Consider the following 27,206-nt stretch of genomic DNA (forward strand, 5'->3'; position numbering starts at 1 on the left):
TTAGAATTGCGAGTCCATCGGAATGACCCTAGTAATCTTGTATAATGGAAAACAATTTGCAAAGAGGAATGTTCTAGAATTGAACCACAATGCTGTAAAAATGGAATTATGTCTAACTGAAGATGGCTCGAAGCTGTAATTGCCAACAATGGCTTTGCAGCAAAGTAATAATGTTGTTGACTTGTGGTGTTTTTTTCTCTATTAACTTTTTTCCCTATTAAGCTTATGAAGTCATACTTCTCTGTTCATATTTATAAATACAAAGTCAAACAAATTGTAAGTAGATTTATTCACAGAAAGTATACTGAACACAAAAATGTAATGGTCTGAAAAGTTATTTGTCCCGTCTTCTTCCATCTTCTTCAGAAGTCACTGTACCAGAACATCTGGTCAGAAGATCTTCATCCTGATGATATGGCCAACTGGGAGAGAGTGAGCAGAATTGTAAATGTCAAAACATGGAAAACAGGCCTCAAATAGTAGCTGTATCAGTGTCCCTTCTGTGTGCTCAAATCAGCCTAGCAAGTAGGGCCAAGAGGAGTGTAATCCCACAAAACCCAGAGTCCAGGGATGATTAAAGTTGGGTATTTCATAAATGCAACCTCTTGCCCAGGCCTCTCTTGTCTGGAAAAATCCCAGACATAATTCTCTTAATTTACTTCACAATTATAGTTCATCTCATATTTCTAATTATATAACTCAGTCTCCTTTGCTCATATATCCAGGTCAGGCTCTGACTCTTAGTAACCCAAAGCAATGTCTGACCAAGTGTCTGTCTCATCTCCTGTCTCTAATCCTGTATCACATACACTACCAGTCAAAAGTTTGGACACATCTTCTAATTCCATGGTCTTTCCTGATGTTTATTTCTTTCTACATTGTAAAACAATGCTGAAGGCGGCCAGAATACACAATAACTGGTTTGAACAGTTGATATTGTGATATGTCTGCTACTGATGCTCTGTAAAGCCTTCATAACGGCTCTAATCTGAGGTGCTGTTAATTGGTGATTTCTGAGGCTGGTAACTCTAAATGAACTTCTCCTCTGCAGCAGAGGTCAGTTTTGGTCTCGCTTTACTGGGATGGTCTTCATGTGAGCCAGTTTCATCATGGTGCTTGATGGGTTTTGCAAATGCACTTGACAATACTGTTCTTGCAAGAACTATTCCAGAACACCTGACCTTCATGTCTTAAAATAACAACTGACTGTTTTTTGTTGTCATTACATATGGATTACTGAAGTCCATGTGTGTTATTTCATAGTTTTGAAATCTCCAGTATTGTTCTAGAATGTAGAAAATACATCCCTAAACAAAAAACATTGAATTAAAAGGTGTGTCCAAACTTTTGACTGGTAGTATATATCATTTCATAATGTTTCAGTGTCAATTCATTCCCTTAGCTTTTCTTTGTGTCAGGTTGACCTTCCAAGTCTTCATTTAATTTGGTTCCTGAGATCAGGTCTGCCTAATCTCTGAGCTATTCCCATTTTCAATACCAGTTGAAGGTGCAACTTCCTAGCACCAGACCAGCATCTGGTCCCTCAGTCTCATTCCCTGAGTCTTCCCTTTATCAGTCTAGGAGTTCCCCAGTATCAACCGCAATCCCAAGCACCAGCAGTTTTCCCCAGAAGTAACCCCCAGTCTTTAGGCTTGTCCTGGAACATTCCCTGTCCCTGAGTTTTCCCCAGCACCAGCTCCAGTCCCCATGACGTTCCTGGCATCAACACCAGCTGGAGATTTGCTGGGTTATCCTTAGATTCAGCCATGGTCACCAGCATCAGCCCAGTCCTTGAGTTTTCCAAAACATCATTCCTGGAATAATCTCAGATAAAATAATGATAGACCCATGTTACTCTCCTATCTGTTGCTTACACATTTAGTATTTTAGAACACAGGTTTCATTCTCCAAGATGAAGGAGAACAGCAGATTTTCAAATCTGCCCAAAAATCCCTTTATTGAAACATCTTATTCAATGTGACTGTATCTCAATTCATCAGTATACAATCATGAAATCTTCTGAAACACTGAAAGGAAATCCTCTTACATTTAATCTAAATTAACACAGCTAACAAGATCATCAGTTCGCTCAGCAGCCAGAGGCCTATCATTAGGCAAATTCTCTGATCTGTTACCAAACAGATGTAATAGCACTCACGTAGCAATACGAGCTGGCACAAAAATGCTCCTCTGATGATCCTCTAATGAGCCCCTGTTCATCGTGGATTGAGGGTGAAAGTGACCAGCAGGAATTTATTGATTTGATACATATTAGAAATGTATTTTCCACTCATCTCTATAGACAATACCTTATTTATTATTAAGGAAAGACAAAAAATGTTGCCCTTCTTCATTTTGCTGCTGTATTTGATCTGGCTGCAACATATAGAATCACTCCTAATGTGCAGCTGTACATGCATATTATCTTGAAAATTGCTGTGGATTCTGGGCACAAAAGATTCCAGATCCATTATTTGTGACAATTGTCTGTGGGCCTTTGACAGACATTTTGCATGGTATATGGATTAGCCTTGATTGACAGTGCACGCTGTTCAGATGGGCACTGAGATGCATTAGCATTCAGTGACATTTTCTCATGTGCTTAGGAAACAGGATCCGCCATGTAAACGGAACCCCATCACCAATCACAGCAGGGAAAAAAGAGGGGACAAAATGCAATAGAAAATGACATTGTACACTGGATGGGCTACCACAAGTGCATGTTAATGGGGCTCTAGAGGTCAGTTTTAGATCAGCTTAAACAAGAACTGAGCGAGATAAGAGAGAAGGGTGTGAAGAGGTGACTGAGAGAGTGAGAGACTTTAAAGTTTAAGGAAAGCAGTTATCAGTGGGATATCTGATAACTTCTCACGCTGTATACAAACTTAAACCAAGAAAGTTTAGTCAAAGACAAAAGGATTTGATGATGCTGTAGGATGTAAGAACAAATAAAAATTTCACACACACTCGGAAAATAAAAATCCTGGCCTGTAAGCCTAGATATACTGTGTTTTTGTGAAGTGTTCCAAAGTGGAGATGAAAAAGGATTTTCATGCTTACCTGCACAGATCTTTAGGGTCTCATATTGATTATTAAAATTCATTAAAATGCAAATGAACTTTAAAATTACACAGGCATACAAACCTCAAGGTATCTGGAGACAGAAGGAAGACAGACCTGCAGCCTAGAAATGAACAAAATCTCATGGTTTCTTAAGGCTTTTACAACAAACAACAAGGAGCACCACTCTATCTATCTATCTATCTATCTATCTATCTATCTATCTATCTATCTATCTATCTATCTATCTATCTATCTATCTATCTATCTATCTATCTATCTGTCTGTCTGTCTGTCTGTCTATCTATCTATCTATCTATCTATCTATCTATCTATCTATCTATCTATCTATCTATCTATCTAGGATGTATGAAAGTCTATACACTCCTATTAAAATGGCAGATTTTTGGGAAGAAAATGAAACCGAAGTAAATCACACCTATTTCCCTTAATGTGAAAATACAACATACAAAAATGAAGTGAAAAACATTCAGACACAATTTAAAACAAGCAAACAAACAGAACTGTAAAAATGTTACAATAACCTGGTTGCCTATGTGTACACAGCCATTTGGGGTGTGGCAATTTTATGCTCGAAAGTATTTTTCATGCAGCTGTCACCAATGAAATTATTCTAATTTCATCTGACATGGACCACAAAAAGAGTTGAATATTTCACTTTCATGGTGTTTCACTAAAGAAGCTTATAAAAGAATCTAAACACTGTAATGGCCATCATCAACAAAACAGAGAAAAGTGACACAGTAACATCACCAAGAATAGGACGTGCCTTGGAAATGAGAAAATCTTAACAGGGAGGCTGCCATGAGACCTACAACAACATTAAAGGAGCTGCAGGAATATCTGACAAGTTCTGATTGCTCTGCATTTGACACCAATCTCTCTTGGCAGAATCTTACAGAAAACTTTGAAGCTCAAATCAATCACCCCAAACCATGTGGCAAAATGTGATATGGTCTGATGAAGTCAATTCCAAAAGGTATAATAATTCCAAAAGCTTAGTTTGGTGCAAATCACTAAAATCACTAGAAGCTCACTATACACGTAGTGTAACATGCTGTTAGTAGCATCATGCTTCAGGGCTGCTTTAGATTAGTGAAGTGCACACTTATGCAACTACACTATTATAAGTTTTTCTCTTTTTCTACCTAAAAAGGTGGTCTGTTTTTCATTTTTTTCTATATTGTAATTGCACATAGAGTGGGGGAAAGTGGGGGAAATGAATACACTTCATCTGCCATCATGTCAAGAGCTTTAGTGAATGTTCACTTCAAAGATAATGGAAAAGTGTTGGTGGAGAGATGTTCCTATTTAAATGTCCAGACTGAATATAAAAGCAGTCTTGATTTTCGTTTATAATCTTTTCACACAGACTTAAACTGCAGTTGCAAAATGTCTACCCAGCATTAAAGATCTAATCTCACAGCTTTTAAGCAAACATAATGCAACACTCACAGAAACCCCAAGATGCTTAGCTTTTCTCCAGTGAGACCAGGATATTTGCCATAAACCATTAGCACTTCAGTGTCTCACCAGCATGAGTCCATATAACACCAGTGGAACCCAATATATGGGCTGTTTCTCACCTGAACAGGCATGGTGCATATCTGTGAAAAGATGGAGCTATGGAACAAATACCACTGAGCCACAGGGACATTCAGTTCATCACCACACAGAGAAGAATAAAAGAGTTTGTACCAAAGTAGCTTTTTTTCTGAAAAACAGTCATTAAGACAAAATATGACTTGGTCTCTGGTGTTAAGCAGGTAAGCACAGACATGGAGCAGTGAGTTGACTTACAGTAAGACTTCAGTATAAAAATTTAGATATGACTTATTATTTTGCATACAAGTAGTAAATAAGGCAGTTATTTGGCAACATTAGCAGCTTATTAGTGTTTAATTTAGCATTCTATATAGATATTCTTAGTTTATATAGTCATCTGATTATCCTTAACTCTGGAAATGTATATGACCCTTAATGCAAAGTATTATCCATAGGTATTACTATTATTTGGTACTGTCTTCTGCAATACACAAAAATATCTGGGAATTTATTCTGTATAACTGAACTTAACCATCTTGGTACTTGGCATCTTCCAGCCAACCAGCCAACCATCCATCCAGCCAGCCATCCATCCAGCCAGCCATCCAGCCAGCCAGCCAGCCAGCCAGCCATCCATCCATCCATCCATCCATCCATCCTCTTCATGGCTTATACTACTGGGTCTCAGGGAATCTGGAGTCTATCCCAGGAGTCTCAGGGCACAAGGCAGGGTACAACGTGGACAGGATCCCAGTGTATCGCAGGGCACAATCACGCACACACACTCACACACCCATTCACAGACTACGGACAATTTAGAGATGCCAATCAGCCTACAATGCATTTCTTTGGACTGGGGGAGGAAACTGGAGTATGAGGAGGAAACCCTAAAGGCATGGGAAGAACTCCACACACACACACACACACACAAACAGACATGGCTTAGGTGTACATCTTTTTTTTGACACACATGCATGTTATATATCAAGTATATTGCACTGTAAAATAAAGTTTGTACTAAACACACATCCAAACATGAAAAACATGATGAGTTATTTAAAGTCTTAACTTTCTTTATACAACAGCACTGGCACGTTGCTGTGTAGAATTGCTGCAAGAAAAATAATACACTAATCAGTGTCAGACTGTGTGTAAGTATAAAAACAATCCTGGATTATAGGCAAATAATCCATTTCTGGTGTTTTCTTCACAAACTAAAGTGTTTTGTAACCTAAATTTGTACTGTGTTTCATTTCATGAATTAGTCTGCACAGGCTCCAGAAACAACAGTTATTAAGGATAAGCACTAATATAGGGAAATAATATAATTAAACAAAACACTATTAAGCTGTTGCCAAGTAACAGCTGAATGCACTACTTGAATGCACACATATCACTTAGAAATTACGGTCTGATTCAGACACACTAAAGTTTTTCTTCTACAAACAGCATCAAACACAGGAGCAAACACATGGATAAACTTCAGGCGCATCAACAAAAATCTTCAGCAAAAACAAAAAAAACATTTTAAGAACACTGTAAAAGAACATTTTTCAAACGCTGATGTAAAATACCTGCTTTTTTTTATTATTGTTTTATCATTAGTTGTAGGGATGGCACAAAGAATCAGTGATAAATCCAAAGAAATACAGTGAAAGGAAGCCTAAACAGAGCACAAAGCAGAGTACAATGATGGTGGGTCAGTACAGGAAGTCGGCCTAGCGTCAATACACTCGTTTCATCAAATCTTTTCATTTAGTTGTTTGTAATATGTTCAGGGAGGCCCCCAAAATGGAGGCAATAGAGGAGCAGGTCACACTATCAATATTAATTTGCATTGTTTGTCTAAAAGTGAGCTATTTAAATCATATTATTTTTTAAAAGCCCTTGTATTAATGGCAGATATATTAAGCTATAAATTCACCTTGGTATCAGGTGAAGTAATGAGCTACACACAGTGTTTTGTAAGCAAGTGTTTAGGGGGCAGCTACTTTATAAAGTGACGTTATTTTATCTGAGCTGAGAGATAAATCAGTGAGTAGTAACTAAAACATCTCAGATCTAATCTAAATAGCGATAATTTAAATACGAAAGCAGAAAGGCTAAAGAACCTTGCAAAGATTTAAACTGGTGCCATGCCAATTAGCAGATGGAGTTCCTGTACCTGTAGCTACTTTATGTGCATTAAGCTTAATTATGAAGATCATTTATGAAGCTGGAGCATAATTTGAAGTGTTTTTTAAATGGGATTGTGCAAGCATCACTGAGGTAACAGGTGTCTGGACTACAGTCTTGGCTCAGATTTAAGCCTGGGGTTCTACAGGCAATATCTAATCCATATCTTGGCTAGCTCCTTCTTCCATATGCTCTGGCTTTAACACTTGATGAGACTGATATGGCCCATAACACATTTTCTTTCCTCTATGAAATTTGAAATGGACTTTTATTCATAAAATGAACCAATCTGTTATTTTTACATTTATTTATACACATATATACATCAAATACAATAACAAATAGGTAGCAGACATTATTAAACTGTTTAATTATTAAAGGTGTGTATGGATTATGTAAAGGAAAGGCCATGTTGATACAATTAAAATGAGCAATGGAGTCACACGTTGCCAAAAACACTGCTGAAATACTGAGAGGTAAGAGTATTTGTTAATAATAATAATGAATTAAGACCAATTATTAAATTTATTTCAATCTGTAAGTTAACACAACTGTTTATTTTGTAATTTGTTTGGCTATAACAAGCCAAGTACAATTTATTGCCTTTAATGCTGATGTTATTGGGCTGTAATTTTCTTCTACATTTTAATTGTTCTTATCTGATGCTTAAAAAAAAACATAGCTTGGAATCGCAGTGCAAATTGACCTGAGCTCTAAAATGGCCTGCACAAGCCATCAGCTAAAGGTTATAGCTTAATAGTATTCTTAGTCCCTGACCTATTTGTATTAGTATGAGGATATTTATTTTGATTTATATTACAGAGCACTCCTGTATGTTGCTCTGGATAAGGGCATCTGTCGAATTGTGTAAAAGTAAATGAAAGCAGTAATCATATGTCCTGTAATGACGGTCAGTCATTGTGCTCTGGTTTGGTCACATTATCAACATGTATTGTATCTGGTTCCTAGCACACCTATATTACACTGCATATACCAGGACATATATGTGACCTACACTGACAAAACCAAGACTATGAAGGTCTCAAATGATCTCAGAACCTTTTGTCCAGTAGTCTGTCTCTGTGTTCAAACCCTCCCTCAGTTCTGATGAACGACGAAAGCCAAGATGGAAGGTTTAGAACAGGCCTCCTTCAAGACATACTGATGACCAAATACTAGTAATATTTTGAATGTTTGTAATAAAAAGGGATTCATCTGGTAAGACAAGAGGAAATTCAAATAGAAAATTACATCCTCAAATTTCATATTCTTGGCTTTGCAAATAGAAAGTCACATACATGAATGAAAACTGCCTTTTTAATGTGGAACCTTAAATATTGTGCTTCCTGTATTCATACATAAACATTTCATATAAACCTTGATTAACAGAGCTTCTTTACATATACAGGTTTGTTTACATTTACCAAACCAACTTATTCAATAAGTTCCAACCATTTTGATATTTTCAGCAATGCAAGGGAGACAACAAGAATTAAAGAAAGCTAAAAGTCATAACAGCATTAACAGAAAAATAAGAAACAAGACACAGCTCCTCAAAACATTATTCATAACCAACAATATACGTAAATGTTCTTTTCTTTCTTTCATCCTTACTTTCTTTCTTTCTTTCTTTCTTTTTTTTAGAACATGTTTTTAAAAACCAGCTGGTTATGGTTACTTTCAGGTAAATTTCTTCCACAGTTTATTTTCACAGTTTGTGTAAAATCAGAGAAACATTCTCGCTAGTGTAATAAAATATTTTATTATTAATATCATCTTTTTTTTTTCTTTCAGAATGCACACTGTTCAATAGAAATGGCAGAGGGGTGGGTAGGGATAGTAGGCCTTATCCTGTGCAGGCTCTGCCACCTGCTTTCACCTCCATGGTGTTGTGTTTATTTCTTACTGTTCTAAGGCCCACTTGATGAGAGTCTGTGTAAAGCAATGACATGGCAGGCTGACTATGTCTCCATGTACCTTTCCAACCAACATTGCAGTAACCTGCCAGTTCTGAAGACAGCAAAACGGCAATGTGACACTGAGCGCAGTCAAAGACGTTTCTGCTCTTCTGGTAGAGAACATAGTTACCTGTGTTTCGTATGGAACTCTTGCTAAATCTGCAAATTACAAGCAGGTCTTTGTGCTGACTTCTTGAACCATCTTCCACCTCCACCGCCATTCAAATCAGCACTTTGAAGGAGCAAAATAATCATACAAAATAGCCCAACGGTGACGTTAGAAATATTGATGCGTTTGGTGTTAACGGCCAGGATCGCAATTCTGCTCATAATCTGAAGGCACTTTGTATTTCATGGCAGAAAGTGGCTCCAATGTTGTTAATGTTCTTTGCAAAGAGAAAAGAGGAGCATTTTCTTAACCTGTTCTTGTATTCCTCCATGGCCTTCCACCTCAGACTTCTGCACTTCTTCTTCTCTTCTCTTTCTTCTGCCCTCCTTCATCAGGCGCTCATTAGCTCCTCTGGCCTGGTCTCCTACCCTTGGCCTGCCACTAGGGGATGTGAGCACAGTGTTGGAAATCAAAACAGGCCGCTACCCAGGTTGGGATATAAAGCAGAAATGATTTTTTTTTTTTTTTGCCATAGTTTTTCATATGTGTTCTAAAGCACCAAGCCAAAAGAAGGTTAAATCACATGTGTATGAGGGCTAAATGTGGAGAAAAAAAGCTTATAAGATCTGAATATACAATGAAGGACAGGAAGGATGAGACACTGAAAGGTGTTCATAGTAAAGAGCTGGTGGAGACTGCCATCACTTGTCATTTCCCCACCTTTATAATGAGTTTTTTTTAACTGCCAGCTGGCAAAGTTGTCCTTGTGCTTTACAAACTGTCCTCAGATCTGCGTGGGAGCCCTTCACATGAGCCCTGCCTCATGCTACTCCATCAGTAAGCTGCTCTCATCCAAGTCCTTGGGAGCATCTTACGGCAAAATAGTTTGCAGATTGTAGATAGATACATCAAATCCTTATTACTTTTTTGTCTTTTTTTTTGTTTATTTTTCCATTTTTCATGATTTTATGTCTGATAATCCATATTGAGACAGTGCTGTTTCCCTCTTAGTCATCTGAAAATGTGAATCTTTGGTGATTATATTGAGGGTACGGGATTGCGGCCTCAGACAACGCCACCAGTCTCCACCCAGCGAGGTGGTCACCTAAGACCTTGAAACAGTGTGAAAGCCAGGGCGGGGCATAGCGGCCATATATGTGTCACTTGGAACGAAGCCTTCGATCTGATATCTGATGACAAGAGAAGGAAGGGGGAGAAGGAAGAGGTCAACACACAGGCAGAGATTTAGATTTTGATCAAAGAAAGGACTTAAATAAATATTTCTTGAACAATTTCAAATACTAAGACATATTTTTTAGAGATATTCATAATGCATTCTTTATAATCATTTAAATGATAAAGATTCCTACTTCCAGGAAACACAGAAATGCTCCCCATTCAGATTTGTCTTTTTTTTTTTTTTTTAAGCAAGGAAAAGTCATTTAGACTGGCTGTTTTCTCATGGATTTCAGAAAAAGTTCAAGCTGAGAAGAACAAAATCCTAATTTCCCTTTCAATAGCTTAATCAATTCCAGACCATTACTTTGTCTTGCTTTCCATTTTATTGCTCCGTTTGTCTGCAAGTGCAATTACAGATCTTCAACAGGTACGACTAATTCTATCCCTCACACACTAAAGCAATTCTGAGCCTTCACTAAAGCAATGTCTCTTTAATACATACGATTGGATGGAGGGTCAGGACACTCCCCCTCTTCTAGAGTGACATCATCAATCGCAATGTCCCCCTCGATCCCTGGACCTCGGATGCCTTCAAAAATCACCTGTGTAAAGGCAAAAACATGATGCAGCAATATGATGCACTATATGAGACCATATGAGCATTAGATCATAAATGAATCATGGTACTGATACTGGTGCTCCGATACTGGCTTCTGCTTCCATGTGATACTATGTACAGTAAGCTTTATTTGCTTTCATGGTAAGAAAGAGAGACAACACAAAATGACAGTGATCTGGATGTACAGTATTTCATGATTAATGATGTCATCAAACCAGACTGCAAACTGAGCTCTGCAAAAAAATCTCAAGAAGAGGAAATACATCATCTTCCTACAATTCAAGTGACCTGATTAGCTCAGAATAATCCTACCAGCCATGATGCATGCTTTTCATGGGCACCATTTAAATCAGGGAAATATATACGGAGCAAAATAAAATATACTTATCGCTGGTATTTGCTTTATAATAAGCAGGGTACCAAATTTCAGTACCAGGATGAGTACCAAAAAGCTGTACTAGTACTCAATCTGGAAAAAATAAAAAGTATCCCAGCAAAGTTTCAATGCATCTCTAGACATCTTTAGATGTATTTTATGCATGTAATTTTAATTTCTGCAAGAAAAAGGCACAAGACATCTTTGTTCACAGAACTCCAGTACGTATCAAAATATCTACCTGCTTATGACTTTATCCAAATTCATACACAGTACCATGTTGAGGATTTCATGGCATTAGTTATACCAAGGCATTAACATGGAAGTTTATAATATCAGTAGAACAAGCAGCTAAGCAGCATATTATTAGACTTCTATGATTATTTCATTTTTTTAACATTAGCCAGGTTCCTCAGGCAGGTGTTTCTGAATATATTAGCATGAAACTCATACTGATGTAAAAACATTTGCATTATGTTCATTTCTTAATCATTTTACAGACACATTATGAACATCTGTGTTATTAAAGCCGGGTGTCGTCTGATGTCCAGCTCATCAGCACACATCAGTAACAATACACACTGTCAAAGAGCAGCTTTACAGAAATATATAAATTCAGTATATACATTTTAAATGCATACATTAGTGACCAGTGTACATTTATTTTTATACACACACTGCCCATCATACATATCTACAGTTTTAAACTGACAACCGGTAATCTTTTTTCTATAATTAATCTGTACAGAATTTTCAGTTTCAGTCTGTAAATATTAAGAGACTCATATGTATGTATGTTGATTCTTTCTCATTTGTGATATTTGTGAGTTTATTGTGTACTTTAAGTCTTGTGCTGCTTTTATGTTAAGTCCTAGTTCTCGTCCTCCCTGGTGATTTTGTGTTATAACTGCTTTGACACAAATTTCCCCTTGGGAATTAATAAAGAACTCTTTACACTATTACTCTACATTACATTTACAGTATTTGGCAGATGCCCTTATCCAGAGTGACTTACAACTCAGCAATTGAGGGTTAAGGGGCCTTCTAATCAGTAGTCCAAAACCTGAGCTAACACTTGCCCCAAGATTTACATTTACATTATTTGGTAATCACCCTCATCCAGAGCCATTTACATCTATCTCATTTTTATGTGTGAAGGTTAAGGGTCATGCTCAGGGGCCAGCAGTGGCAGCTTGGTGGTCCTGGGATGTGAACTCACAACTTTCTAATCAGTAGTCCAACACCTTAACCACTGAGATGTCACTTGTTCCTCTACTCTATTCTACTCCATTATAATCTACTCTACTCTACTCCATTGTAATCTATTCTACTCTACTCTATAATAAACTACTCTACTATACTGTACTCTACTCTATTATACTCTACTGTACTCTACTCTATTATAATCTACTCTACTGTACTTTATTATACTCTACTCTACTCCATTGTAATCTATTCTACTCTACTCTATAATAAACTACTCTACTGTACTCTACTCTATTATACTCTACTCTATTATAATCTACTTTACTCTACTGTCCTCTACTCCATTATAATCTACTCTAATCTACTGTACTCTATTCTACTCTATTATAATCTACTTTACTCTACTGTCCTCTACTCCATTATAATCTACTCTAATCTACTGTACTCTATTCTACTCTATTATAATCTACTTTACTCTACTGTACTCTACTCTACTTTATTATAATCTACTCTATTATAATCTACTGTACTGTACTCTACTCCATTGTAATCTACTGTACTCTATTCTATTATAATCTACTGTACTGTACTCTACTCCATTGTAATCTACTGTACTCTATTCTATTATAATCTACTGTACTGTACTCTACTCCATTGTAATCTACTGTACTCTATTCTATTATAATCTACTCTACTGTACTCTGCTCCATTGTAATCTACTCTACTCTATTATAATCTACTTCACTCTACTGCATTATAATCTATTCTACTCTACTCTACTCTACTCTACTCTACTCTACTCTACTGCATTATAATCTCCTGTACTCTACTCTATTATAATCTACACTATTGTACTGTACTATACTCCATTGTAATCTCCTCTACTCTATTGTAGTCTACACTATTATAATCTATTTCTACTCTACCTTACCCTACACTTATAATCTACTCTACTATACTCTACTCTACACCACACTATTATAATCTACTCTGTTCTACTGCATTCCACTGTACTATATTTTACTCGACTCTACTCTACCATCCTGTACTGTACGCTTTTCTTTGCTACTCTACTGTACTCTACTCCACTCATTCTACATTATTTTACTTTTTTCTACTCATTGCTATTCTACTCTACATTATTTGTCTTCTAAATGAATACACCTCTAATGCAGAAGAGGCAATGGTGGCAGAAAAAAAAAAAAAAAAACTCCCCAAGATGATATTAGGAAGAAACCTTGAGAGGAACCCGACTTAAAAGGGAACACATCCTCATCCTCAAAATAAATAAATCCAAACATTACTGTGCATATCCAAAAACAAAAAAAGCTTTCCACAAGCTCTGTTAGAATAATGTTCACTTTGAAATTATGAATGTTGAACGTGAAACCAATTTTAATGGGGTTATTATATCAACAGAAGTGACAGCTACTCAGAGCTTACGAAGCCATAAAACCAAACAAACTTTTAAATAATGATTACGATTGCAGTCACTTGTGCAAAAAAATATCTCGAGTACAGTATATCTTATTCAAACCTAAAGGCTTATTGTTCCTGCCTTTGCTTGACACTTCTGCCAGTCTGAGCTTTACTGTCCCAGTGGGCACAACATTGCTTTTACAGCGCTGGTTTTTCGGACAGCTTGTAGGACTGCAGGATCTGTGACTTGATTGCCGGGATTGCTGAAGTAGCCACAGCCTGCAGCTGCACTAATGGTCACAATTTCATAAAAGATGAAGGAAAATTATTATGTATTTATAAATCAGCTAACACAGACAGTATTCTTTGTTTGAATTGTATTGAATCATGGACGTTGATATCAGGTGTTAGGGTTAGGGTTAGCATATGGCAACCAAGAGAGGGTTGAGCATGTATGACATCATATATAACAAAACATTATGCGATTGGTCATTTCTTAAAAATGACAGGACCAGTTACTTTGTGGTTCTGCACTGTGACAAACGCAAAAAAACAACAAAGTAAATATTAAGTAACAAAGACAAAACAGTGTTTTTTTCCAAGACAGATGGCAAGTCACAACACATCTTTACTGAAGCTAGTTAGGACAGGGCTAGTTTTTTCTAGGATTTTCTCAAGTTCTCAAGAATGCTTGTCTGCAATCTTTGTTTATTATGCAGAGTTAAAATAATAACATGAAGAAATTTGATTCTGTAACAGTTATTTTCTTAATTTAGATCCTAACTGAAACAGTCATGGTTAATAAATATATAAAATAGGATTTCACAGCATGATAGTCTGGATGTTTCTGTAATAAGGGCTCTGAGGAGCAAAATCACAAAATATTTCAGCTACTGATGTGCTGTTGTAATCAAAAATATACAAGGAAGATGATCAGACATTTTGATGACATTTTGACACTAATCACACACTACTGAATATGTTGCATTAAAGATGCAAATGTGAATGTTTTAAACCTGATATGTGTCTGGGCATAACAGTCTCAAAATCTGTTTAAACCTTCTGGTACATTTGATAAATCTATATAAAGAAACTTGCCACATGAGTACCCTTGGAATCTTACTCCATGATTATGGGTAATATAAATCAAATGAGGCCTCATGCTGCTGATCAGTCAGTGTGTTACCTGAAAGGAGGAGGTGGGGTGGATGCTGATTTTGGCCTGTTTCCACCGATCACCCTGATTCCCACTGAGTGACCAGACTGGACCAGCATCCGAAGTAGCTTGACCTTTCTGCTTCATAAATGCATTCAGAGTGCCTGTAGAGAGTTAGATACAGTATACCTTGTTTAGAAGAAAAAGTATGAAGCCACACAATCTGCATAAAGTCCACACGCATTAACTAACCATGACAAATTACATTAGTCTTAAAATCTAAAAAAATATGAGGAAAAAAAAACAAAACAAAACAAAACACAGAAACACACAACCTCATGAAATATTCATCATTGCATTTTACAGTACTATGCACTGCGGAATACAGAATGATGTGCTATAGAATTTCTATATATCTCACTTCCTACAAAGTGCTCTTCTTTTCATTCTGCACCTCCGTTCTCATTAGTTTGCACTTGCAGAAAGTGAGAGAGAAAGAGAGAGTGAAAGAGAGAGAGAAAGAGAGAGCGAAAGAGAGCAAATGACAGAGAGAGCAAGAGAGAGAGAGAGAGAGAGAGAGAGAGAGAGAGAGAGAGCAAAAGACAGAGTGAGAGAGACAGAGAGGACAAAAGAGAGCAAAAGACAGAGAGAAAGAGCAAAAGACAGATACAGAGGGCAAAAGACCCAGAGAGAGAGAGAGAGAGAGAGAGAGAAAGATAGTGTTGTAAGCTTTAGCTGTGCTCACACTTGGATGTGACCCACTGTAACACCATGGAGGATGTGCTCCAGAAGATGAATAGCATTAACCGTCCCCTCTAATGGAAGTGCTGTGATCCTTTTGCCTCGTAGGGACAGGCATTCAGAAGTGAGTGTTTGCTTAGATTTAATCGCATAAACAAACTCAGAGAGAGAAAAAGGTCTCCTACAGCAAACTTTGAAGTGTCTCATTAATTAGTTCCAACCTCTTCCAACCTCGGGTAGCATGGTCAACACATTAAAACATAACTATCGCTTCCTCTAGCTACCTCAGGATCCTCCAGCCCTTGAGGATAGTTCACTGTACTCTGTGTTTATATGCCTGGATGATTCTGGTGCACACAAATAATGCTTTTTTCCAGACTTCATTTCCAAAGTGCTTTGGGGATTATAGGTTAATAATAACAAACTACAATAAAAGCGATTACACAAGTGCAGGAGTCTGGAATCGGGTAGAAGTGCTTGCGGAAATTCCTCAAACCAGGTCAGGAGACATAAAAAAGAATAGGTTACAGCCCTGTGGTGCAATTCTTCAAGGCAAATCTTTTAAAATTCCATCGCAAAGAGGGAAGTTCTTCTGAATGCAAAGAGCAGAATAGGTAGAGCATTGATAGATTTTCCTTTCAGTCCAGCAGGACAAATGTGAAACTGAATGTCTCCCAAATCGGAAATGTCAACCCTCAGAAGCCGCCACAACTCTCACTTCAGCCAGGCTGGAGTGCCATGCTTGTGTGTTAAAAAGGTGAATGTTAACTGTTTAAATGTTTAACTGAACAAGGTAAGTGTGTATTAAAAATTCATGAAGGTTATAAAATTCCACACACCTCCACACTGGCGCAGTAGTTCAGAGGTACGTCTGATGCTTACAAAGGCTTTGACTTTTGTAGCAGTTAAAGTTTGTAGCTCATTACCTTTTTTCCTGTGTTTAATGCTACCACAAGTGCATGCGTGTTAAAGCAACAATCAAACTTGATTTGCACTGTAAGTACATGAGACCATTTATATCCAATCTCCATCTTCACAAGCAGAAATATTTACATTTAAAGACCAACTCTAAGCACTAAGCACTTAAATACTCTCACCTATTTCTTCTAAGATATGTTTTGTTGAACTAAAGAGCAAGTATCTATGCAGTTCTGGACATAAGTGTCTGCTAATAGTAATAGCATTATTATTGCTGTTATATGTATTAAATCTTTGTTTGTCACATATACATTACAGCACTATACACATTTTTTTCTTCACATATCCCAGCTTGTTAGGAAGTTGGAATCAGAGCACATGGTCAGCCTCGATAAAGCACCTCTGCAGCAGAGACGCTTAAGGGCCTTGCTCAGGGGCCCAACGGTGGCCATCTAACAGTGCTAAGGCTTGAAACTCGGACCTCGTTCTTAGAAACCCAGAGCCTTAACCATTGTGCCACCACTCCTCAGGTGTGAACACCCTCCGAACTGTCAAAACTCTTGACACACCTGTTTTTAAAACCATTATATAGTTCAAAAAACCTAAATTAAAATATGCTTCTGCACACCAATCCCCATGAAGTAAAGCCCCAGGATTTTGAAGTCGCCCAAAAGTGAAAATGAATAAAGTCACATTTAAAGATTTCATTCCAATTCCACTAAACGAAGGCCACCTCTACATTTATAAGCTAACCTTCTTATGGATAAACATCATTACTGACAGATTGGAAGAAATTATTCCTTATTAAGATAACAGAATGAAGCGCTGTTTATTATTTTGATTGTTATCGTTTCTCACATCAGTCGCTTTCTCACTCTGTCTCTTTGCCTGAGGTAAAACTCACTCTTAAAATGGTTGTGATCTTTGCAGGAAGCTGCCAAGGCAAGGTTAAAAAATAACCTAAATAACACTATTCCCACATCACTTTCAGAGATGTCAAAGTATTTATTGTCAGAAAAACAATTTTGGCAAAACCCGATTTCTCATCTAATTCAAACACAGACCGCTGCAAGGTTTACTATCCTGTTTATATCCTGAGACCACTCTGTGTTGCCTCTGAGTTTAGCAAACACCTTGGTTATTCATGTCTGATGGCATCACGCTAGTGCTTAAGGAGAAGTGTTAGTGCTGAAGTACAAGGTCACGAGAAAAGGCCATGGCACCACGGACAGCATCGTATCCATCAGCTGGCAGTGTCGAAAATTCCCTCAGGACTCAACAACATAACAGACATCACAGCAGGTCACAATCCAGCTTCACCTGTTTGATATGTGATGTGTTTCCTCCCTGCCAGGAACACATCTTTCCTTTCAGTACGGCGTAAAGAATGGCAGCTAGGTACGCTTGCGAAAGTGCACTCAGCACTTAAAACAGCCCAGTGGTAAAGGACAATAACAAGCCACAGTAAGACAGCAACAATTTTGGCATGAATGGGAAAGACAAGCTACATTCGCCTCGTTACAGCTTTAGTCTATGCGCTCTGACACAACGGCATTACGGCTCTATTAGGAAACGCATGTGTCTGCTGTGTTTCTACACATGAGACAGGATTGGATCCAGTGATGTTATCAGGAGTGATTTAGGTCAAGCACACTGGCTAAAGAATGTGCTGCTACTCTCCCCATTACATGGCATGCCAGAAGCTGACAGAAACTGTCCAGTCCAGCAACTTGTCACAGTAATGGTGCAGTCATGTGGGGATGCTTCAAAAGCCTGTCACTAAATGCGTGCCTTTGGTGTCATTCACTTCACCACTCTTTCGCTGGTTAAGCAGACATTACCTTAAACCAGTCAGTGTTATAAGAGAGAGCTCTGCTCCGACTTACCGATATGTTTCCCGTACATGTGGTAATAGAAACCAAAGCAGTATGCAGGAGGGTTGGTGATGCCATAAGGATTTTTAGGTGCCACGTTGAAGGTGGGGCTCAGCAAACGGGCCTTGTCGCCTTCTTTACGGGGTCTGGAGGTCTCGATATACATATAGAATCCTGCCAAAGACACAAAACAAATCACAATTCGCTATTTAACATGCAAAACACCAGAGAGACAGTGTGTTACCAGAGCTCAGGAGCAAACCCTGGAGGCACCAATGCTACCAGCTGCGCCACCAAGCAACCCCTATTTCCAGTCAAAAGGAAACAGATTTTTTTTCTATTCCTATATTAATACAGGATAATTAAAAGGCCAGGAAGACTCTTGAGGGTAATGTAATTTTATACAGTTTTATGTCTGCCACCAGGATGATTAAAGCAAATGTATTATTTATAACATCAGCTGCTACTGCATTCCCATAAAAGCCACAATCACCAGCGTGCCTCCCTCCAGACCTCCTCCTCCTCCTCCTCCCTCCTCTTCCTCTTTCTATCAAAAGCCTCTTTGTGGAAGTGTCAATAAAGGGAGGTCAGACTGAATCTCTGTTGTAACTGGCAAGCCTTTCTCTCTTTGAAGTCACTTTCAAAACCATTATTGCCTGTTAGGGAAATTTTCATTTCAACTTGGAAATTACGCAGTCTAATCTGTACAGCTGAATTATGTCCAAATTAAACTGCTGAATCTGGCATTTAGGACTTAACAGAAAGTGGCTGATTGCTTCATTTAAATGCATCCCACCTTACCAGCAAAATAAAAGATGAGGCCCTAATGGCTGCCAAGCCAACGCCTGCTGCCTATGTACAGAGGGGCGAATCTTTCCCATATTCGGTGGGCATACAAACCTTGTTTTGAGCCGCTGCGGTCTCCGCTGGGTCCTGTGTTGGGAGTGTATTTAGTGTCCCGTGTGGCAGCGCTATGTCTCGTCCAGTCAAAGTTATCATTCTTGTCCTGAGTGAACATGCAAATGGGCTCCTCCTCAAAGCTGCAGTGGAATTCCCCTGAGCAAGGACAGAAGTGATCAGTCTCACTAATTCAAAACAGACCTGACCAGACACGGTTAAGAAGCTTAGAAGGACCTCAGTGCTGATGATCAGGAGCTTACTTAATCATGTATAACTTCCTTAACACACTGTCAAACCCAGAGACCTCAATGAAGCATTAATAGGCATATCTTGCCTTTTTTGGGGCATCGCTGTGCTGCTATTGATATTCCGCTTGAGTGGTTTATGATAAATATTCATTGATTTTATTCAAACATAGCTTCCAGCAATGTGGAGTGGTGACCTTCAAAGAGGCAGGGGCAGGAGCTGTATTTTTATTTATTTATTTCTTTTTAAAACTAAGGTATCTCTCAGCACAGATCACTTTTGGCTTTTGGTTAAAGGCAGTTCAAGTGACCTGACTGTTGGCTCTTACCCAATTTCATGCCTGAAGACTTAAACGGGGGATTCATTTAAAATTATTTAAAGGAATTATTTTAGAAGTTCTACAATACATGAAAAAAAAATAAATAAATAAAAGTGGACAGGAGGATACTTACTCAGATGTGGGTTAATGGGAGCTGTGAAGAGAAAATAATGGGAAAGCGTTTTAAAAAACAGGCATAAAATCACACAGGAAACTGCAGAATAAAAACAATACACACACTTCAAGTCAATATACTTTTCATTCTACTGTTTTAGAATAATAACAGCATTAACATTATGAAATAATATACATGGAATTATGCAGGGACTAAGAAAAGTGTTCAACAAGCTAAAATGATTTTATATTTAAAGATTTTTTGCACACTTGACATTTACTAAACCAGCTCTTCCTTAAAGTTCACACACTATTAGGGCAAGTACACGGTTATTTGCCAAAAGCACAGCAACTTAATTAAGGCAAAATGATATAAAATCATCTCAGCTTTAATCACTCTCATTTGGATGCTCAGAACTTTATTAACATGCAAAATAATGATATTCATTATAATTAATCAATAAAGGTTTAAAAGAAATGTATTAGAAAAGATAATAAGAAATAATAAGAAATTATAGGGGAAAAAAAGAGAAAAAATATAATTTTATTAGTCAAATACATAATCATACACACTATGACATCTAGTGTTATAAAAATAGAGTAAAAACAGAAAAAAATGTAATTTAAAATAAAATAAAAGGAAAGGAAAGAAAAGAAAAGAAAAAAAGAAAATACAGAAAAAAGAAAACAAAAAAAATGCAGTATGCGAATACACTATCCTCCTCCTTTTAAATTATTTTTTTATTTATTTTTACAGTTTGTTGACTAATGTGTTGTTATTCACAAATGAACACAGACATCATTCTCCGCTGAAGTCCATGTCGGTTTGATCCTTGATCCTTGAAGCGCTAAATCGATAATTTAGCATTATTTTTTTTAATAACCTCCTGATATTAGTTACCCATTTGCTTTCCAGTGCACAAATTATTATACAGCCGAGAGTGAAGCATTTCTGCACTGTGCATTTACAAGGCCATACTCATGCATTTCAAAGCAGTTTCTTTTCAATATGCCGTTCTCACTAGCAACATAAGAAGGATACATCCATGGAAAACAAGCTAAAGGTCAAGGGTACAAAAACGCAGTTTGTTTCAATAAGTCACTGTAATTTCTTTCGCGGAGTAAATACAATCTAAGCTGTCAAGAAGATGCATGGGCTTTTTCATGATCGATTTCTGCCACGCTGAATAAATGTGGAGCATCAGCTTAACCCCGAAACTTTGTTACTATGGCATGATTTATGAAATGCTGTAGGTCATGGAAAGAATTGATTTTAATTCACTCGATTAAACTAGCTAATAAGAAATCATTCCCGCAAAGCAAACATGTGTAAAGGAATATTGGTTAAGATCTCTGAGCCAGTCTTGCAAAGCGACCAAACAGTGGAGAGAGAAAGAGAGAGAAAGAGAGAGAGAGAAAGAGAAAGAGAGAGAGAGAGTGAGAGAGAGAGAGAGAGAGAGAGAGAGAGAGAGAAAGCAATTGATGTGTGCTTTGATGATACAGTAACAAGATTTAAAATGATAAACATAATGAAGTCTTAAAAACGCAGGTCATTACCATATCTTGAACTTTTGCACTTAAAAATGCTGTGACTGATTTCCCCTGTCCTCACTCGCACTTAAGAGCAAGGCAAAGAAAAAAAATATGATATATGAAAGAAAATATGTAAAAGACACTCTGACTCTCATACTCTGAAATCTGACTCAATTTAACAAAGTGGTCAATTTGTTGTAGGTATAAAAATGATTCAGATAAATTTTACATACCATCTGATACTACTTCCTCTATGAGACAATGTAGAGCATATGTACAGCCACCCACACAGACATTACTGCAAACAAACGCATCTGCCACATTCTACCCATCACAGACTTTTTTCCCCACACAGTGGACACATTGTGTGTGTGTGTGTGTGTGTGTCACAACAGCAAACAAAGCATTCGGATAAGGATACGGCTGGGAAAACTGCTGCAGCAATTCTAACTCTGTTATATGTACAAATAAGCTACAGAAAGGCATATTTTTGGAACAAGTTAGGCATTACACATTAATTTACATAACCCGGGTTAAGGAACGTTTCACACTTATAATACAGAATCAGGGTTAGTGCTGATTTTTACTTTTCAAATCCTGCTCTGAAACAGAGTTAGCACAGCATTTGTGGTTTTAACCCTCCTGTTATCCTTGGGGTCAATTTAATCCCAACAATTAAAACCTTCAGGAATATAATTTTTTCCCAGGTTTTGTGTCAGGTAATTTATGATTCTTTGTTGATTACCTAAATAGCTTTTAAAACAAAACATTAACTCAACCCACCCCACTACCCCATTCTCCTAAACACCCAAAATTTCTATTGCCTGACTATAGTAAAATTTACAAATCACCATAAAACCTTACTTACTGACCTCAAATTGGAGAGAAATATCTTTTTTTGTTTGTTTGTTTTTAATGGTTTTATTTTATTTCCAAGTACAGATTACTGTTTATTTTATATCAGCGAGAATCAAGGGGAAGGTGTCATGAACAGCCATGCTGTATTGTTTAGAGACAATGTCACTGAGGAAGAGACAAGAGTCAGAGCTGGAGGTAGCAGAGCTGAAGATGTTGAGGTTCTCTTTGGGAGTGACACAGTTGGACAGGATTAGGAACGAGCACATCAGCGGGACAGCTCATGTTGGATGTTTGGGGGACAAAGTTTAAAGGGGAGGATATATTGGTATATTGGTAGGAGAATGTTGGACATTGAGCTGCCAGGCAGGAAGCAAAGAGGAAGGCCAAAGAGGAGGTATATGGATGTAATAAATGAGGATATGAAGCTAGTGGGTGCAAGTGTTGAGGATGCTGAAGATAGGGATAGGTGGAGAGACCCCTTAAGGGAAAAGCCAGTAGAAGAAGAAGAAGACAGATTACTGTTTATTTTATATTTATATATACTGTTTATTTATAACGTCTGAAAAATTTCTGTTATCAAGGATATTAACGTGTCTTTTCCTCTGGGTCTCTGAGAAATTATGTTTTCACCTCCCCCATTAATGCATTTTTTATGTGTTAAAACAGCCTGGGGTCAAACTGACACTGACGCCACAAAATGTGTTCATATATATATATATATATATATATATATATATATATATATATATATATATATATATATATATATATATATATAAATAGAACATTATTATATTATTATTACAATATTGGACAGTAAACATTGAATGGGGTCAAATTGACCCCAAGGATAATTAAACTCACACTGAGGTGCCAAAAGTGCACAGTGTGAAATGATGCGTTGTTACTGAATGTCACAGCTCTTCTATATTTTGTCTGTTTGTTCTTTCTTGTACAGCCAATTAAATTTTATTTTATGTTTATTTTAATTCCATTTTTGCTCTATTTGCATATCGTGGATAGTTATTGATAGTTATTGGAGAGATATTTGCATATCTCTGGATAGCACTTTGCTGCATGTTGCACTGTGTATGATGATATATATGACAAATAAAATTTTAATTTGAGAAACCAATAAGAAATGACACAGCGTTTGCATCATATTTGCTTGTATAGTCACAGAAACCATGCATGTTGTGTAAAAAGCTGTTGTGCAGTTAAAAAGTTTACATTTTCTAAACTTTTCTTTTCTATTTTGTTTCTCTTTGGGTTTTTTGTGCAACTCAGAAAACAGCCAAAGAGGATTTACATGATTACATTTTTTCTCACTGGCATGAAACCGCAAAACATGCCATCATTTAAACTGGCTGCATGCTGTATTTATCCAATCATGGCTGTATTCATCCAATCAGGGTTTAGGAATGTACAGTGTGAAACGTCAGATTATGAATAAACAGGATTAATTGTTAACCCTGGGTAAAGTATGAGGAGTAAGAAATGTGAAGGAAGATTCTGTTTACATTGACCCAGGCTTCACTATTTTGAGCGTGAAAAGCCCTATAGTTTAATTCAAAATATTTTGTTAGCATTATGATACTGGTTTGAATCCTAAAAACAATTAGGAGGGGAGAGAGAGAAAGAGAGAGAGAGAGAGAGAAAGAGAGATTTTGCATTCCCACCCATCCAACACTGCTCTCTTGGAGAATTATGGATTCTCAGGATTCAAACCCACTATCTCCTGGGCTGAGGACAATTTCCCCTGCAATGACTGGAAAATATTTCAACCAGAAACTGACACAACACTCAAACTGCATCAACAAGAGTCTTCCACTGGCCATGTTCTATCATGGATCATATATAATAATCTAAAGTGCTATTCTATATTCAATTCTATCACGACTCACACCTGCATGCTTAGAAAGACTTTATAAAGACCTTAAATATTTAAGCATCGAGGAATTTTCGTCCTCACTGTCAGTATCATGTACAATATTCCAGTGGAGTAGGGAAATGAATATAAGGGACTTTCTCAAGTTGGCACTGAATTACCTTTTTACAGGAAAAAAAATATGATGTAACTACTGAATACAGAATGCAGCGAAGAGCCTATCATTATGCAAAGGCTATTTTTTATAGCAGCTTAAAGCTTTAGATAAGCAAGGACACAGTCTGATAGTGTGACTTATTCTAAGTGTCAGATATGCGGCCTTTTAAAAAGACCATGTGCAAAGTAATTTACTTCACACGGACATGGCCCACAGTCCTGTATAACCTTACTGTGAACACAAAGAAAGTCATATGAGCTTTATCTGATGTAGCAATAAGATCCTCAACCATCCCTGTCATTCAAACAGCCATAACATGTAGAAAATTATATATAAGAAAAAACTCCTCAGTTTTAAAATGGACTTTTCCAGTAATCATCTGTATGATTAACCTTCTGAACAATCCATCATTACAGAGTGTAACAAGCTAAAATTATTTTTCACTCATCCTTTCCCTGTACACAAGAATCACACCAGAATGAAGCTATCTTTGGCTTGTTGGCAGCATCAGAACATGCATTTCAGGCAGAAGTGTGAGACCGTGTGAAGATTACGCTGTCCTAGTTATGTTGAAGTTTTTTTCAGCTAGTCAAAAGAGAGAAACAATCTTTTTCTTGAACGGATCTCATAAGAACAGTCTCCTAAGACCTAATAAGCAGAAGGAATAATGATCTCATAAAGCTGAGAGAAAGAATATTACTTTTATGTGTTTATCCATTGTCATTACATGCTTAAAAAAGATTTCTCTTTATGTACTGCATGCTTAATGGGAACCTGCTGAACATGTCAACAAGCATCATTACACCACTTTAATTACTTTACTTAATTGTAAGGTAGCACTGTCTAGGGACCTCCCTTGTCTGTTTGTATTTCTAAAGCCAATAGTTGAAAATGTTTAGCAATAACCTCTCCATGAGGTTCTCGAAGTGCGGGCTAGAGTGTGGTGCTTGTGTGTGTGTGTGTTTGTGTGTGTATGATGTGTTTTCCAATCAACGCTCTGTCCTGATTTTATCAACGTGCCGGAAAGCTGCCATTTAATTTTTGTTTACTTCAGCTGTGATGTGAATAATCTGAATAATTAACCTTGGAGTCAGATTAGTGAAAGGTGCTATTTTTAGTAGACATCACGATGGTAGTAAATACCATTAAGATAGTAGATAAGATAAATGCAAACATCCCAACCCACAACAGAAAGCCTCAAATATAAAATGCAACTACAGTGCAACTCTGACATCTGGAAATGACATGAGCTGAACATGCATTAGTCTTCATTGCTCGTGACAAGCCGATGTGTGAGGAGGCACACGACTCGCAGTGATGTGCTGACTCGTATGTTAATACTGTGCATGGTGAATGTGCTAGAATGTGTATGAATGGACTAGATGTTGGCCAGTAATTCGCCCACACAGCACCATCAATGGCCATAATAAGGAGATTATTATGTTTTAAATATTTGTACAATTAAAAAAAAAAAAAAAAAATTGTATGATCCACTGTTTGCTGCATGAGTTTATAGAACAACTCTCTCTAATTTAACAGGCCAGATCTCCCCAATCATTTGGCAGCTACAAAATGGAGAGAGTGAAGGCTCACATGCGGTTTCACTGAGAGAATGTTCGGGTTGTGACTGACACGACAGAGAGACAAAGACAAACAGACAAAGAGACAGTTTGAGACAGAGGGACAGACAGACAGACAGAAAGAGAGAGAGAGAATAACAGATAGACAGACAAACACTGAGAGAGAGAGAGAGAGAGAGAGAGAGAGAGAGAGATTTTGCATTCCCACCCATACAACACTGCTCTCAGGATTCAAACCCACTATCTCCTGGGCCGAGGACAAAAATATTTTAACCAGAAACTGACACAACACTCACCCAGCCACAAACAAGCCTTCCATTGTCCATGTTCTATCATGGATCAAGATAATAATCTAAGGTGCTAATCAATTCTATAATGACACATACTTGCATGCTTCCCCAACTGACTTGGAAAGAGATATAACATAAATGACTCCAGCTTCATGTTGAAAAATAGTGAACAATAATGTCCTTATCAGAAAGTGAATGAAGGATAATAACCAGCAGCTAGAATAATTCTTGCACTCACTCTGTGTATAATGCAAGAATAAACAGAACAAGCCTGTATGTAGCACATTGTGGATATAGTTTTAGGAATTGCACAGTTTTGTTAACTTTTCTAATCTTCTGTGACTAAGGATACTTGTTTTTTCTGACGTGCCTTAAGGGCACTTCAACCGTGCTATGGAATCAGCTCTGCACTCAGCACTGGTCCTTGCTTTCCCCCAATGTTTACATGAACATTTTACATTTACATCATTTGGCAGATGCCCTTATCCAGAGTGAATTACAGCAATGCTCTACACTTTCTATCAAAAACACATCCTCATACTAGCACAAATAGGTCAGGGACTAGGAACACTTCAGAGAAGATTCCCTATTAGTGGGAAATGTTGTGTTTAATTGCTTAATTAGCTCTACAATCAGTTACTGTGCATGACAACCAAATACACAGTTAAAAAGGAAAACAGCAATGGTATTTATTTAATGCATTTATTTATTGCAACTAATTTATTAGTTCTTTGACAAGTTTTAAGTCTAGAGTAGAGTCATCAGTCATTCAACAAATGATTCAAGTTCAAATCCTGGCAAACTCTCAAGTACCTTCGAGAAGCAAGAAAATAATTATGTGTCTGTGATTTTCTTTTTTTGCAATTCCAGAATATTAAATGTACAACTAATACAAGTAAAATCCATCATTCCATCCATCATTCCATCCATCCATCCTTCCATCCATCCATCCATCATTCCATCCA

General features: G+C 37.3%; 1 protein-coding gene across 1 annotated transcript in view; it reads right to left on the bottom strand.

The window, feature by feature from the left end:
- Positions 1-6,168: 6,168 nt before the first annotated feature.
- Positions 6,169-27,206, bottom strand: part of mdga2a (MAM domain containing glycosylphosphatidylinositol anchor 2a) — a 189,768-nt gene continuing 168,730 nt past the window's right edge. Inside the window, exons 12-17 of the mRNA XM_058379526.1 lie at positions 19,955-19,975; positions 19,257-19,412; positions 18,369-18,530; positions 14,854-14,987; positions 10,550-10,649; positions 6,169-10,058 (exon numbers count right to left, since the gene is read on the bottom strand). Of these exons, the coding sequence (XP_058235509.1) occupies positions 9,970-10,058; positions 10,550-10,649; positions 14,854-14,987; positions 18,369-18,530; positions 19,257-19,412; positions 19,955-19,975 (662 nt within the window). The 3' untranslated portion in view covers positions 6,169-9,969. The remainder of the gene's footprint in view (positions 10,059-10,549; positions 10,650-14,853; positions 14,988-18,368; positions 18,531-19,256; positions 19,413-19,954; positions 19,976-27,206) is intronic.

This window comes from Hemibagrus wyckioides, linkage group LG25 (genome assembly GCF_019097595.1).
Source record: "Hemibagrus wyckioides isolate EC202008001 linkage group LG25, SWU_Hwy_1.0, whole genome shotgun sequence".
NCBI lineage: Eukaryota > Metazoa > Chordata > Actinopteri > Siluriformes > Bagridae > Hemibagrus > Hemibagrus wyckioides.